General features: G+C 46.6%; 1 protein-coding gene across 2 annotated transcripts in view; it reads right to left on the bottom strand.

Moving 5' to 3' along the window:
* Positions 1-17,248, bottom strand: part of LOC124264053 (integumentary mucin C.1-like) — a 51,759-nt gene that overhangs the window by 22,468 nt on the left and 12,043 nt on the right. For both annotated transcript variants that reach the window (XM_046698771.1, XM_046698770.1), the window contains one exon: positions 14,096-14,165. In XM_046698771.1, coding sequence (XP_046554727.1) covers positions 14,096-14,165 — 70 coding nt within the window. The remainder of the gene's footprint in view (positions 1-14,095; positions 14,166-17,248) is intronic.

The raw sequence follows: 17,248 nt of genomic DNA, 5'->3' as shown, positions 1-17,248 counted from the left end.
ATAGTCATAGCCACGGCGGACCAAAAGTTGGATGTTAACACCCCCCACGTCCCACCACCCACGACCGGTGAAACGGGTATAGTGGTGCCACCCCCGGAGCCTAGGGTTCAACCAACACCCCCTGTGGGGTCACCCCCACCTGCACAGCAGGCGTCCAATCAGCAGCACATCGACCGTAAAACAGCCCTGGTGGTTGGTGGGGTAGCAGTCGGGTTGGGACTTATTTGGTTAAAAATTCCTTAGCCGCTACGTACACCAAAACCGCCACGGCGACAATGGTTGCCCACAGGTTTTGACAGCAGCCACGAGACGATGCTACTCAGGATGCCGGGTAGGGCTTTGGCGGCCTTACCAGCCAGTTTAGCCAGGGCTTCCCCGAGTTTTTTTATCCAGTCTTTGACGCCACCTGTGGGTGTTGGTGTGCCACTGTCGCCGGCAGGCGTGGGGGTACCCCCACTCAATGACACCACCAGGGTTGATATGATGAAGCCCAATGCAGTCAGAATGCTGGCGATGGTGATCCCTTGCTCCCGGAACAGGATCCGAATCCTGTCAGCTAGCGGGGTGTCCTGGTAGAGGACTCGATCAACGGTTTCACGCGCAGCGGCTGATCTGGGATCGAAGCTGGTCTCGGAAGGAGGATGCCGTTTCCAGCCGGGTCTTCCTTTCCTCTTCCAAATTAAATATTCGTTCCTCGATGGTGGCTTTCAGAGACTCGTCCTCCGTTTCACTGAGTTTGACCTTTTCATGGGCGATGTGGTCGTCTATCGCGTCCAGTTTGGCCGTGTTGTTCACGAGATGTCCGCGAATGGTTTGCATGGCCTTGTCCAGCCCCCGCAGTTCCCGAACGGTAAATTCGAACCCGGGTAAGGGTTTGTTATGGTAGGTGGCCAACAGCTTTTCAATGTTATCAGTCATGTCTTGATCCGATGTGGCGCCCCTGACGTCTTGCAGATCTTGAAAGGCCTCCTTGGGAAGCTTAGGCTGTGCGCCCCCGTAATCTATGAAGCCTGGTTCATGGCGACTGCCGAGTGTTGATAAGGCAAGCGGTTCTCTCGTGCGCTTATTCATGAGATCGATCTCCGGGCGATCCCTCAATCGCAGTGTGCCCTTGCCATCGACAAAAAAATTTGAATAGTCTCGCCCCCACGGCTCTACGTAATTTTTATCCCCTTTTAAACCATCGTAAAACCCGTTGACGGCCTGCTTCACGAGTTCGTTGCCTTGCGTGAATGTGGTGTCATCACCCTCAAATGCCTGGGCACTATCATCCCACATATCATCCATAGGTATGTACTCAGCCATTATTTAGTATTAAAACTTATATATTTCATTTATATAACAATGTATGGTAGAAAACTAGATCCTTTCAGAAGATCAAGAGAGCCTCTAGGCGTCAGAGCCGTGCGCCAGTCGGTGACCATCACCAACAATCCCAGCAAGATAGACCAGAATCAAACGCTGCTGGTTAGATTCCCTAACCTTGGCGAGAATGACCTCATTGTACCAGGCACGGTTCGAGTGGCGTTCAACCTCACGCTGACCTCCGACAACGACAAACGCGAGCTAGTGCGGAACGTAGGTCGAGCCAACATCAAGAAAACCACCATCAAGATCAGCGGTAACGAGGTGCTGAGCAACGACGACAGCGACGTCTTTCACTGCTACGGGGACCTCTGGAAAAGCGAGGGAGAACGTGTCAATGACGTGTATCAAGGTATCAGCAAATCGACCCGCTTGCGTATGGGGTATGGCTTCAAGCAAGACCAGCTAGACAAGATATCGGACGGTGAAAAGGCCATCGCCCAAGCGTACGGGAACAGGTTCTGCGTGCCGCTCGACTTCGAGTTGCTCACGGGACACGCGCCGTTTTACCAGGCCGCGCTGGGTGATAGGCTTGAATACGAGCTCATGTTTAACGACTACAGCAAAGTAGTGCATACGCCAAACGGTGATGAGGCCAGTTACACCATAGACAACATCTCTCTGGAGTTCGACATGGTCACTAGCCCGGAGCTGGACAGGCAGGTTCGAAGCCAGTACTCTGGGAAGGTGGCCATCCTGTACGACCGCATACTGAGGCATAGATCAGTCGTGCGGGATAAGAGCGACACTGTGTGGAATATCAACCTGAACTCGCCGGCGCGATCGATGAAAGGTATCCTAGTCGTCCCCGTGGAGGATTACGAGCCGTTCCGAAGGGACAGCGAGAAGTTTTTCAACCCCGAGATTGAAAAGGTGGAAGTGACCATCGAGGGCGTGCCCAACTAGCTGTTCAGTCATGGTATGAGGCCATACCAGCAGTGGGATGAGATAAAAAAGCTACCGGCCATCAAACAACACCCATACATAACCAAAGACCTGGACCTATCCTCCGTGCATATCGGTGAATACCTGACCAACAAGTACGCGCTGTGGTTGGACATGCGATCCACGGATGACGATAAACTGCACGGTAGCGGTCGCCGCATCGACAACGGCAGCGAGGGGATAACAATCCAGATTACCAAGAAGGCTCAACCCGCGGGCAAGTTGAAATTATATCTGTACGTGATTATGGACTAGCAACTTAATATAGACAATGGGAGATTCGTGCAGGCCATCTACTGATTTGCCTGCCGGTATTGATTTGCCCCGCGACCCACACTGCGCCATAGTGTGTGGGCAGACTGGTTGTGGGAAGACCGTTTTCGTGTTGGATATGTTGGAGGGGGTACTACCGGGATGTGTTCGACAACATCATTATCATGTGCCCTACTCTGCAAATGAATAAAACGTACACAGAAAGACCTTGGGTGATGACGGACCCGGACGTACACAGAGTCGACCCGGGAACACGTCTGCAGGACTGGTTGAAAGCTCTTCACGGGAAATTTAAAGGGGAGTCAACGCTGTTCATACTGGACGACTGCAGCGCTAATCGTGAGATAACAAAAAAGAGAGATATGCTATCGTACCTGGCCTTCTCCGGCCAACACGCAAAGCACAGCGTCTGGGTGCAAACGCAGAAGTTCAACTCGGTGTTGAAAGACCTCAGGGAGCAGACGCGATGGGTGGCCTTATTTCACTGCAAGTACAGGGATTCGTTCAAGGAGTGTTTTCGAGAGAACGATGTGATGAGTAAATTAGAACGGGAACAGGTGAAGAAACAGCTCGCTGAAACTAAACATGCTAAGCTCGTGCTCAAGACCGACCAACCCGTGGCCTATAGGGTGTTTTAGCTTAGCAATACTTAGCAAAGCTTAGCAAATGCTTAGCGTTTAGCACTTATCAGTTATAGTTATAGTTATGGTTGTTTTTGAAGTGTTCGTCGTGTGCAACTTAACCTTCATTTCTCTGTGTTTCACCTATACCGTATATTATATAGTTAAAACTAAAACTTACTTACCACATTATAAGAAGGATTGTGATAAACTACTCGAACAACTGTTGGTGCCACAATCACCACAGGTGAGTGACGACAAGCGAGAGAAACTGGTGGCGTTGGCTGTTGGTGGCAAAGCCAAACATTACTTTGGGGAGTACACTCCCGATAAAATTCACAAAATGTCAGCCGAAGAAATCGATAAGCTGCACGCTAGATACGAGGCTAGACTAGGTGCCGAGATGACGAAGACTATAGGATCGGCTATGACCCAGATATACACTGGTATTGCGTCATACTTCCTTCCCATCCCCGCGGAGCGCCGACTTTACCTGTGGGAAGACCTTGAGAAAGACCCTTTTATCGAACACACCTTGAGCTCTATCAGCTGCGAGCTGTACCACAAATACGGTATGTTGTTAGCACCGGTGACGGCGGCGATTATCACGGCAAAGCATTGACAATTTAAGGAGGGGAAAAATAATAATAATAGTATACAGGATGGATGCTGCACAGGAGGAGACCCCACAACTGCGGGAAACCCCCAGGGGGGAGACCCCACAACTGGGGGAACCCCAACTGGAGGTGAACCCTCCCACAGTCACCAGGCAGAAGAATCCTAAGAGAGTAGCTGCCGGTAAAAAAAGGTGGTGTAACCAGCATAAAATTATCACGGTGACTCACCCGACTCGACTCTTGTTGGCTGTAGGCGTAACTGCTGCCGTGGTTATCTCATGGTTATATACACGACACAGGGATCCCCCGGAGAAACCCCCACAATTAGAGGTCAACCCACATATCATGCAATAAAATATATATTTTTATATCATATACATAATGTCTGAGGGGAAAACGTTCGTCAACGACCCCTACCACGCTACCGTGGTCGCCAGTCTAGCCGTAGGATACGCTCGGTTGACCAAAATGGTGCTTAAACAACCGACTATCAAGCTAGATTTCAACCTGCAGGATATGGGTATGCTCATAATGAACCTTGGTATGGCGATGGCCACAAAGGACATCCTAGTAAAACAAGGGATACTACCTGAAAATATTATGAAGTAAATATAGGATGGCTACGATCACCATGATGGTTTGTGGGGCGTTAGTAAATGCCCTAGCATTTTCCGGGAGTAATTTCCTCTTCTCGAAACTACGAGAGTCACACGCGGCTGAAATACAGGAAGCGACACGACCTCGCTATTCAGAAATTACAGACGGCACAATCCGAGTACGCTAAAAAACGTCTCCAGAGGATCGATTACATTAACGAACAACTCAGGCATCAAAACTATGCCGTTCAAACATTCCACGATGTCGACGACGCAGCGAGAGAATACTACCTACTAACAGGTAAACAGCTGGAACCACTCAATAAACCCACACTCGCTCAGTACTACACACCATCCAAGGGGCAAATGGACCGTGAACTGATCTTCATCGCGCTAGGTATAGCAGCGACTGCGTTGGTTGCAAAACAATTAGACTAAGTACTCATATAAGTATGCTAAAGATGAGACCTGCTCCATACCGATGTAAATACATACTTATGGGGAAGAAAGAAGCCTGTGATAGGAGATGCAGGACCGAGGGGTACTGTTGTTTCCACATCGGAAGCCCTAACTACTCGTGTTCTGTGTGTGGTATAGGGGTTAAAGGGCACTACTTCCTATGTTAAGCTCACGGAGCGAACATAGTCAGACATCATCTCATCTACGAGAATAAAAAGGCCTACATAAAAGAACGTAGGCGCCTCCTCAAGATAGACCCCCAATTAGAGACTGTGAACACCTAGGTATAACTATGTTTGTTGAAATTGAGCCCAGGGAAGGTTGCCTGAGAAGCTGGCAGATGGATGTGGGGAAAAGTATAGATATCAGTGCCCTCAAACCCATGATTGTTAGTGAACTATATAAGGGGTGCTCGTTTACAATCATGGTGAAAGTAGGGTTTGATGTGCCATGGGCTGGGCACACTTGGAATTACTTTGATGGGGGGCGAGTAGATGTGCATGGGGAGATAGATATACTTGTTGACAACTCGTTGCAAGTAATACAAAACACCCTACTATGCTCCGTATGTTCCGGGTGGGTTGAGGGAATAATCGATAAGGTCTATCTAGATATTTACTAAAGGATTTTATGGGCGCCTCACTATTTTTTATCAAGGTTGTAGGAGTTACCTCCCTTGCCAGCGGCCCAATTAGAGATTGATATACTTAGGTGTGTACGCAACTATGACTACTATTCCTGAGCTCAAGCAGATCGCGAGACAGAGAGGTGTAATTGGTTACTCTCGAATGAGGAAGCCAGCCTTGTTGTGTTTATTAGGCCTGCAAGCCCCTCCTACGGTAAAACAACTACAAGTCCAAGCAAAAGAGCTTGGGTTCACGGGTTATTCCCACCTGGGGAGAGCCGGGTTAGTCGCATTGTTATCACATGACCCCGTAGCAAAACCTCCCACTGTAAAACAATTAAAAGCCGAGGTACGCAATTTGGGGTTAGGTGGATATTCCCGTATGAGGAAGCCACAGCTTGTAGAACTATTACGGCAGAATAGAGCTATTGACCTACAGTTCATACCCACTGAGCGCGCTGTAGGCAACTATTTGAGAGGCTGGCGCATGCATGTTGATAGGAACATAGACATCACAGATATCAAGCCTCTGGTAGCTGATAAAGTCAACCAGGAACTAAACAATCTGGGAAGTATCAAGTTTCAGATCACAGTGAAAATGTCTCTCGATAAGCAGGCGGGGAATGGGGTCACTGAGTACGTTCAGCCTTACTTCCGAGGTAGGCAACAGGTCGTGACTCATACAGAGACCATAGACGCATCAATCGATACCAGTTTTCAGCAGATACGAGAATACCTAGAACGCTACACACACATGGGGTCCGGATGGGCTGTAGATAAAATCGATAATGTCTATCTAGACATAGCTAACTACGTGCCGTTCAGAGGCGGGTCATACCTAGACTTGCCCCCCTACTATAAGAAAAAACAGGCCATGGTCAACGTCAAGAATAGAGGAGACGATTGCCTGAGGGTAGCTATCAGGTCAGCCTTGTTTCCAGCTGACACTAATTCGAACAGGCTTTCTAGCTATCCCCAAGACGATGGGCTCAACTGGGATGGTATAGATGAACCCACCCCCATATCCCAGATCACTAAAATAGAAAAACAGAACGATATAGCCATAAACGTATTAGGGCACGAAGGCAACACAACAATAGTACACAGGGTCAGCCCATTGGGGGGACCCCAACTGTTGGGTTGCCGCGTTATCAATATATTCATGATCAAGCGAGGTGAAAAGTATCACTACACGTGGATAAAACATCTCAGCAGGCTATTGCATGACCAATCGAAATACGATGGGAAAAAACACTTTTGCATACGATGCCTACATGGCTTCACATGAGCTGATTTATAAGAATCCCACCGGGAGGATTGCCAAGGTGTGGTGCAGACGGCCATACGAGTCGACATGCCTAAGGAAGGTGACAATATCCTACAATTCGGCAACCACAAGAACCAAATGTCTGTGCCTTATGTCATATACGCCGACTTTAAAGCCTTGGTCAAACCTGTTGAGGTTGCCGGGGGTACCCCAACCACACAGAAAACACAGGAGCATGAGGCCTGTGGGTTTGGATACGTAGTCGTCCGTTGTGATGGGAAAACGAAAGCTCCGGTAGTGTATAGGGGTCCCGACGCGGCTGAAAAGTTTCTAAAGTGTTTGCAGGAGGAAGAAAAAATTATTAGGAATGCACTGTATACAGTCGGTCCCATGCGTATGACCAAAGCCGACCGGCTAGCCCACGCCTGTAGCACTAAATGCCACGTGTGTGACTCACCACTGAGCGGTGATTCGGTGAGAGATCACTGCCACGTCACCGGTAAGTATAGAGGCGCCGCTCACAGCGCGTGTAACCTCAAGCTTAGAATCACCCCCAAGACACTAAACATCCCCGTGGTCTTTCACAACTTGAGAGGGTACGACTCTCACTTGATCATGCAGGCCATCGCGAAAGTCGACGGCAACCTGACGTGCATCCCCAACAACATGGAGAGATACATCTCCTTCAGCTTGAATGGCCTGAGGTTCATCAACTCGGTTCAGTTCCTCCTGTCTTGTCAAGGCCAACGATACCTTCCCTATCACCGATCGATACACCGACGCTGAGACTCGACCCCTGTTGATGAGGAAGGGTGTGTCCCCCTATGAGTACACGGATGGCTGGACCAAGTTCGCCGAGACCAGACTACCCCCCATCAGAGAATTTTACAGTAATCTGACCGACTAGGCAATATCCCAAGACGATTACTCACACGCTATTAACGTATGGAATAAACTGGGCTGTAAGAATCTGGGTGACTATCACGACCTGTACTTGAGGACAGATGTACTGCTGTTAGCCGACGTGTTTGAGACGTTTAGGCGGACATGTTTCAAGCAGTATAAACTCGACCCCGCATGGTATTACACCAGCTCAGGTCTGTCGTGGGATGCCTTGCTTAAAAAGACCGAAGTTAAGTTGGAATTGCTCACAGATTACGACATGCACCTATTCATTGAGAAAGGCTTGCGAGGTGGGATTTTCATGGCAACCAAACGATACACGAAAGCAACTAATCAATACGTGAAGGGCTACGACCCGAGCAAGCCAACCAATCATATTCTCTACCTCGACGCCAACAACCTGTACGGCTGGGCCATGAGCCAGTATCTACCCACAGGGGGATTCGAATGGGCATCGCACGAGGTCGATGTTATGAGCATCGCACCAGATTCGAACAAAGGTTATATCCTCGAGGTTCACTTAGAATACCCTAAGGCATTACACACATCACACAACAGCTACCCCCTGGCCCCCCGAACGTATGAGAGTTAACCCAGACTGGATGTCTGAGTACCAACATAACTTGTTAGGTGGGCGGGTGGCAGACGTTGAAAAACTCGGAGTCCCTGGATGGAGCCATACATCAGAATGAACACAGACCTCCGAAAGCTTGCCACCAGTGACTTTGAGAAAAACCTCTACAAACTCATGAACAACTCAGTGTTTGGTAAGACTATGGAGAACCTGAGGAAACGCGTGACCGTGAAGCTGGTTTGGTCGAATGAGGAAGACAAGCTCAGGAGGCTGATAGCCAGTCCGGCATTCAACCGTAGCAAGATATTCACCGATGACCTGGTTGCCCTACACATGAAGAAAAGCCACATAAAATTCAACCGGCCTGTTTACGTGGGGATGAGCATCCTCGATTTATCCAAACACCTGAAGTACGCCTTTTAATACAACGAGCTGAAAAAACAGTACGGCGACAGGTGTGAAGTGCTTTACACTGACACGGATTCCCTGCTGATGGAGATTCGAACCGAGGACGTGTACGAGGATATGAAAAAACGCCTCGATTTGTATGACACCAGTGACTACCCCAAGGGCCATGCCATACACAGCACGGTAAATAAAAAGGTCCTAGGTAAGATGAAGGACGAGTGTGCTGGCACGCCCATAGCCGAGTACATAGGTTTGAGGCCTAAGATGTACTCCATCCTGAAGGCCGACAATGGTGAGATCCGGAAGGCGAAGGGTGTTAAGAAGTACGTGGGGGAAACAACACATCAAACACGCCAGATTCAAGGAAGCCCTGTTCAAGACCCGTACCTTTAGACATGAAATGAACACACTTAGAAGTGATGGGCATAGGATATACGGACTGACTATAAACAAGACGTCCCTGTCACCGATGGACACTAAACGTTGGATAGCTATTGATGGGATAAACACGTTCGCGTACGGGCATGAGAAAATTTAACCAAGATAGGCGGCATGTCACGGAACCAGAGAAAGTTTGAGGCTATTTACTACAGCCCACGTGGGTACTGGAAAGGAGTTAGCGCCGTACATAAGCTGGCTAAAATGGCGCGAGTACCCCCGGAGGAGTCCAAAGTGTGGCTTGAAAAACAAGCCCTGTGGCAGATCTATTTACCGGCACCACGCTACGTGCCTAGAAGGAAATTCGGCATTAACATACCCAATAGCGTTCACCAGGCCGACCTCCTATTCCTACCCCACGATAAGAGGTACAAGTATGCCTTAACCGTCGTGGATGTGGCCAGTCGCTACAAGGAAGCCGAACCCTTGACCACGAAAGACTCGGCCCAGGTAGCCCGCGGATTCGAACGCATATACAAACGCAGTCCGCTGACGTGGCCAACAGAGCTGCAAGTTGACCCCCGGGCGGGAGTTCATGGGTGTCGTGTCACACCTGCTGGATAAACACGACACCAAGGTCAGGCGTGGTACGGCAGGAGCCCATCGCAGCCAAGCCATAGTTGAGAGATTCAATAGGAATTTGGCTGAGCGCTTATTCGGGCATCAGTATGCGAAAGAGATGGCCAACCCGGGAAAACGATCGACTGAATGGGTAGCTCGGTTACCTCAGGTGGTGTCGGCCATAAACCACCAAACTACCTGTCTCACCGGCAAGAAACCAGCAGACGCTATCAAACTAAAATCAATAGTGGCAGAGTCGGCTGCTCCATTGCGTGGGAAGGAGAAACAGATACCAGATAGGGCCCTAGTGAGGTATCTATACCAGCCGGGGGAACACGAGGGTGATAGCCGTAAGCGAGCCACCAATCCTATATGGTGAGCCGAACTTGTACTACTTGAGAGATGGGCCAGGGAGAGGCTCGTTAGAGAGGAATTATTGATTGTACCGTATGGCACAATATTACCTCCTGCCAACGTGGCATAGTGTCACGTGTGGCCGGGAAGTTAACAAAATAACTGTTTAGTAATCCCAGTATCACATTAAACTGTTTCCTCGAGGTCAACACAACATATCACATGATCAGGAAAGTGCAGTTCGCTATCTCAGGATAGACCCGTTAAACCGAAATACCACAGCTAAGTCCCCGGTAGCTCAATCGGTTGAGTGGTGCGGCTGTGAGGTATACATGGGGGGTTCGTATCCTGCTGGTGTCTCAACTTTTTTTTTTTTTTTATAGGTAGGGAAAGTAGTAGGGGTAATGGGGTGAGATCTAAGGGCCTGACAAGGGCCTGACAAAAGCCTTATTTGTGAAATAAGGCTTTGCAGAGGCTTTTGTTGGACTTGACTTCGTACCCCCATTATATATACTACTCAACGTAGGTTTAGATCTGGTCTGAATTTAGCATTACTATTTCTACAACTTCCTATCCAAATCACTTCTGATTTATCATAGTTAATATTAAGTCCAGAGATTTGTGCATACTGATCTAGTGTGTCAATGACTCCTTCGAATGATTTCCTTGAGCCATCCAGGATAAATTCTGTGTCATCTGCATACTGAGCGATCAAGTATTCTATGTTATTTACCACTACACCCTTGGTATTTTTATTTTTTCTAATAAGAGCTGATAGTATTTCAGTACATAGTAGGAAGATATATGATGACAAAGGGTCGCCTTGTCTACAGCCACGAAGAATAGGTATCCAGGGAGACATTTTACCATTTATGACTAAACTTGATTTAGTATCTTCATACAGTATAGAAACCCATTTAATAATACCATCAGCAAAACCCCTGTGTTTGCGGCGGAGGATATGAAAAAACGCCTCGATTTGTATGACACCAGTGACTACCCCAAGGGCCATGCCATACACAGCACGGTAAATAAAAAGGTCCTAGGTAAGATGAAGGACGAGTGTGCTGGCACGCCCATAGCCGAGTACATAGGTTTGAGGCCTAAGATGTACTCCATCCTGAAGGCCGACAATGGTGAGATCCGGAAGGCGAAGGGTGTTAAGAAGTACGTGGTGAAACAACACATCAAACACGCCAGATTCAAGGAAGCCCTGTTCAAGACCCGTACCTTTAGACATGAAATGAACACACTTAGAAGTGATGGGCATAGGATATACGGACTGACTATAAACAAGACGTCCCTGTCACCGATGGACACTAAACGTTGGATAGCTATTGATGGGATAAACACGTTCGCGTACGGGCATGAGAAAATTTAACCAAGATAGGCGGCATGTCACGGAACCAGAGAAAGTTTGAGGCTATTTACTACAGCCCACGTGGGTACTGGAAAGGAGTTAGCGCCGTACATAAGCTGGCTAAAATGGCGCGAGTACCCCCGGAGGAGTCCAAAGTGTGGCTTGAAAAACAAGCCCTGTGGCAGATCTATTTACCGGCACCACGCACGTGCCTAGAAGGAAATTCGGCATTAACATACCCAATAGCGTTCACCAGGCCGACCTCCTATTCCTACCCCACGATAAGAGGTACAAGTATGCCTTAACCGTCGTGGATGTGGCCAGTCGCTACAAGGAAGCCGAACCCTTGACCACGAAAGACTCGGCCCAGGTAGCCCGCGGATTCGAACGCATATACAAACGCAGTCCGCTGACGTGGCCAACAGAGCTGCAAGTTGACCCCGGCCGGGAGTTCATGGGTGTCGTGTCACACCTGCTGGATAAACACGACACCAAGGTCAGGCGTGGTACGGCAGGAGCCCATCGCAGCCAAGCCATAGATGAGAGATTCAATAGGACTTTGGCTGAGCGCTTATTCGGGCATCAGTATGCGAAAGAGATGGCCAACCCGGGAAAACGATCGACTGAATGGGTAGCTCGGTTACCTCAGGTGGTGTCGGCCATAAACCACCAAACTACCCGTCTCACCGGCAAGAAACCAGCAGACGCTATCAAACTAAAATCAATAGTGGCAGAGTCGGCTGCTCCATTGCGTGGGAAGGAGAAACAGATACCAGATAGGGCCCTAGTGAGGTATCTATACCAGCCGGGGGAACACGAGGGTGATAGCCGTAAGCGAGCCACCAATCCTATATGGTCAGTCAAAACTTACAACATAGATAAAGTGGACATGAAAGCCGACGAGCCGAACTTGTACTACTTGAGAGATGGGCCAGGGAGAGGGCTCGTTAGAGAGGAATTATTGATTGTACCGTATGGCACAATATTACCTCCTGCCAACGTGGCATAGTGTCACGTGTGGCCGGGAAGTTAACAAAATAACTGTTTAGTAATCCCAGTATCACATTAAACTGTTTCCTCGAGGTCAACACAACATATCACATGATCAGGAAAGTGCAGTTCGCTATCTCAGGATAGACCCGTTAAACCGAAATACCACAGCTAAGTCCCCGGTAGCTCAATCGGTTGAGTGGTGCGGCTGTGAGGTATACATGGGGGGTTCGTATCCTGCTGGTGTCTCAACTTCTTTTTTTTTATAGGTAGGGAAAGTAGTAGGGGTAATGGGGCGAGATCTAAGGGCCTGACAAGGGCCTGACAAAAGCCTTATTTGTGAAATAAGGCTTTGCAGAGGCTTTTGTTGGACTTGACTTCGTACCCCCATTATATATACTACTCAACGTAGGTTTAGATCTGGTCTGAATTTAGCATTACTATTTCTACAACTTCCTATCCAAATCACTTCTGATTTATCATAGTTAATATTAAGTCCAGAGATTTGTGCATACTGATCTAGTGTGTCAATGACTCCTTCGAATGATTTCCTTGAGCCATCCAGGATAAATTCTGTGTCATCTGCATACTGAGCGATCAAGTATTCTATGTTATTTACCACTACACCCTTGGTATTTTTATTTTTTCTAATAAGAGCTGATAGTATTTCAGTACATAGTAGGAAGATATATGATGACAAAGGGTCGCCTTGTCTACAGCCACGAAGAATAGGTATCCAGGGAGACATTTTACCATTTATGACTAAACTTGATTTAGTATCTTCATACAGTATAGAAACCCATTTAATAATACCATCAGCAAAACCCCTGTGTTTTATAAATATAGGACCAAGATACTGAATCGAATGCCTTTTCAAAGTCTACAAGTAACAGCATTCTCATGATAAATTAAGCAAAATAGTTCTTCTGTAACTTGAAACAAAATATATTTTTGTAACCTGGATCAGTAGTATGGATGGGTATATTGGACTGACTGACTGACTGAGTTTGGTTTTACGCCGCTTTTAGCAATATTCAAGCAATATCACGGCGGGGGACACCTGAAATGGGCTTCATGCATTGTACCCATGTGGGGATTCGAACCCGGGTCTTCGGCATGAGCCAACGCTTTGACCACTAGGCTACCCCACCGCCCCGGTTATATTGGAATTGGTATTTGAGTTGAAATGGTAATGATAACACAATTTCTTCGAAACCGACGTGATACCGAACATAAATATTGCCCTAACTTTGATCAAATAACCTTTGAGTCGTATGGTGCGCACTCTTTGGAAACTTGGTAAAACCAGCATGCTCGATTGTACCTCAGAAATTAATGATAGTCTTTTGTCATGCAGCCCTGTGGAGTGTATCGATTACTTTAAACATCCTGTACAGATCTAAGTAGGAAACACAGGCGGCGGCTTCCCTGGCTTTTGTTCCTAGTTCAGATAGGTAAAGCAGTGGAAAGCAATCGACTATTTCAACTGTTATTGAATGATTCATATGTACAATAAAAACTGATCAGCAAAATGGGAGAGCTTATTTTGGTGTAATGACCTACACAGTTCTTTGATCTCATAATCAAACAATAGTTATGTAATTTTCGGCCTTTCAATAGTTATGCTGTCACAACATTATATCACGAATACTAAATTTCTAATCACCAGCAAGCGTTAACTGCTTGTTTATAGGAGAACCCTAGTTGACAATGAGCAATGGAAAACAATCCAATACGTACTTTTCAAGTCTACAGTTGCCTCCTGCAGACACACTCTGATTGCACTTTGCCCAGGGCCATGTTTCCACAACTAAAACAATCAACATGTTAACTATACTCGACGTCAGTAATGAAGGGCCAAGCTATTGGTAAATAGCTTAAAAGTCTTAAAATCTTCGTTTTTGTATGAAATATATACAACTGAATGTTTTACAACCTTTCTTAACAGTATGGAAGAACACATCAGGCCGTTATTGTCATTATTACGTTCTTTACCGTCCGATACATTCTGTTGCAAATGACACATTTTTTATTCAAATTGTCAATTTGGACATCCACCTGTCACTTAATATGAATGACTTTTACGTGCAAGTCGCGCTGTCCATGGAACGTGGATGACAATACACTTGCATTGATGCTTATTCACTGTCGTTCATGTTCAGGTACCTGTTTGAAGTCGCAGCTAGCGTAAATGAGACGGTTATTTTGACACTTGCTGAAAGGGGCCAGGCTATAGGCCTTTTGGATCTGGTCAAACTCAGCGGCAGGTTGCTGTCCGCTTTAATGCGAGTCACGTGCTATTGGTAGACTATGGCAGAGATTTCAAACCAATGGGTCCGTGGAATATGCACGTCGACCAGGTCGCCCCAGAGTCACAACAGTCCAAGATGATAGGCACATGATTAACACTGCGTTACGTAACTGGTTCCTTAAGGCAGCAGATCTTCAGACACAACATCAATGTTAATATTGTAAGGATATCCAGGAGCACCATTCGTCAACGTTTTAGGGCAGCCGGACTCCGCTGTATACGACTTGCAGTTCGTCCACCACTCAGTCTAAGTAAACTTAGGGTCAGTATTATTCGTTACACTGCTATAATTAGTCTAACAAAACCTAGTAGAAGGTCGCGTCAGCTAATCTTTTGGAATGACCAATCAGAACACAGCTTACCAAATCATTCGCACATACCGTTTGAACCTTTACCTCAAAAACTCGAAAAATTCCGAATGCTATTTACCGCACGATCTCTTCCGACTGATACACGCAATGAGTAAACAGTCGCTGAAAATAGCGTTTTTGGCAATATTCAAGGATGTCATCTTGCGAAAATATAAGCAAATGGTGACCATGTCTTTAGAAACCCATAAGCGTATTTACTGAGGGTCAAATATCTGTGTTTTATGCGGATTTTCGTTTGTTGATAGATCAGTGTCAGAGACCAGGGAAGAGAAAATCCAAAAACCGTTTTGTAAGTCCCGCCGAACCCTAACAAGTTGTCGTTGTCTGATTGGTTAAATCCGCCCGGCCGTCTCGCGTTTGATTGGACGGTCATAGGTCGCTCAAAGGTTAGCTGACTCGACCTTCTACTAGGTTTTGTTAGACTCAGTATAGCAGTGTAACGAATAATACGGAGCCTAAGTTTACTTAGACTGTACACCACTAACACCACGTCACAGAGAGGCGCGTTTGAGATGGAGTAGACATCATGGCCGATGGAATCAACGTCAATGGTCTCGTGTGCTCTTCACGGATGAAAGCAGTTTCAATTTGTCCTTCCAGGATAGTCGGCAGAGGATTTATCGTCGCATTGGAGAGGGAATCACAGATGCAGCTCTAGCCACGCTTAACCGATTTGGCGGGGAGTCGGTCATGGATTGGGCAGACATAACTTCTACTGGACGTACTCCACTGCGAGTGGTCGACGGTAACCTTACCGCACAGCGTTATAGGGACGAAAATCTGGCTCCTATAGCAGTACCATTCCTGCAAGTTATGCATGCCTTTTATGGCCGACCCTCTTTACTGCAAGACGACAACGCTGATCCTCATAGGGCCAGCATTGTCACGGAAATCCTTAGGCGCCAGGGTGCAAAGCGGATGGAGTGGTCAGCATGCTCTCCAGACCTCAACCCAAATGAGGATGTCTACACACGTCACCCAGCACCAATGGATCTCACAAGACTCCGCAAAGCTCTAGTCGAGGAATGGAATGCGATTTCCGCAAACATTCTTCATGAACCTGATAAGGAGCATGAGAAGAAGGCGGGAGTGTAGACAAGGTATTGAAGGACCGAGTGCTTCATGTTTGTCATTTTCATTTCAGGGGGTTAGTCTATACAACTGATGTTTGCTAGTGCTGTTTGAACTTTTTATCTGTATGCCACGATATGGCATGTTTGTCAACACATTAAACATTATGATGACATTCTTAGTTCTATTAGTTCTGAGAAATTTTACATGTGCTCTTTACATGTGCTATTTATCATTTGACGTTTTAATAATGACGCCTAGTATATTACAAAACCGTGTATCACTGAATATACGAAGAAACGGGATGCCTAGACTTTCCATGTCTGAAAATGTATCCATGCGACAAAAAAGTATTCACGTCGTGAGTCAGATCGGCCAAAGCTCATCATGTCATTATGCACCTTTGCAAACCAGGTCAGTATTTGTTTTCATGATTTATTGTATATGTTGGTCGTGCCCTTATATCACAAAATCGCATAATTATCTACTGAGAAACGGAGGCAAAATATTAAATTTAAGAAATCGTCTCCAGAGAATCAAAATGGTAATAAACAAAATCATCCATAGAAAAAAACGGTCTCAAATTTACTTAACTAAAACAACAAAAGATATGTCGTGGATGGAACCTTGTTTGTATCTACGTTCAGAAGGGCAATTAATGAAATCAAAGGATGAACATAAAATATAAACCATAAAAGGACAAATCCGAAATCAAATTCTCGCTTTCTCGAAGGCAAAGTTAGGATTTAGACAGATACCAAATACTTCTGTCGTGTCACATGTATAGACAGTATAACATATTTACAGAATGTTTCACAGATCTTGAGCCATCATGTTGCACCTCCAATGTTAGTATTTACTTGGAGCAAGAAGGGGTGTTGGAGCGAAAGAATCAAATTGTTGGTTCAAAAAATGTATCCTTGAAGAGGCAAAAGTCATGGGAATGCCCTGATCTGTCCGAACGATTACTAGATTTTAGTCAAGTCCTAAATGAACTAAACCTGTGATTATTAACAGGGGCAGGTGCTGGCATCAGAACCAATTTCTGTTACAAGAGGAATACTGCAGCGTTATAATACTCTGAGATGAGATTCATATCACAAAGCAACAGATCAGCAAGACGGGGAGCACAATTTGACC

This window comes from Haliotis rubra, unplaced genomic scaffold, assembly GCF_003918875.1.
Source record: "Haliotis rubra isolate DU_JTF1 unplaced genomic scaffold, ASM391887v1 Scf906, whole genome shotgun sequence".
NCBI classification, from domain to species: Eukaryota; Metazoa; Mollusca; class Gastropoda; order Lepetellida; family Haliotidae; genus Haliotis; species Haliotis rubra.
Note: the sequence above shows the minus strand (reverse complement) of the source record. Positions and strands in the feature narration are given on the sequence as shown.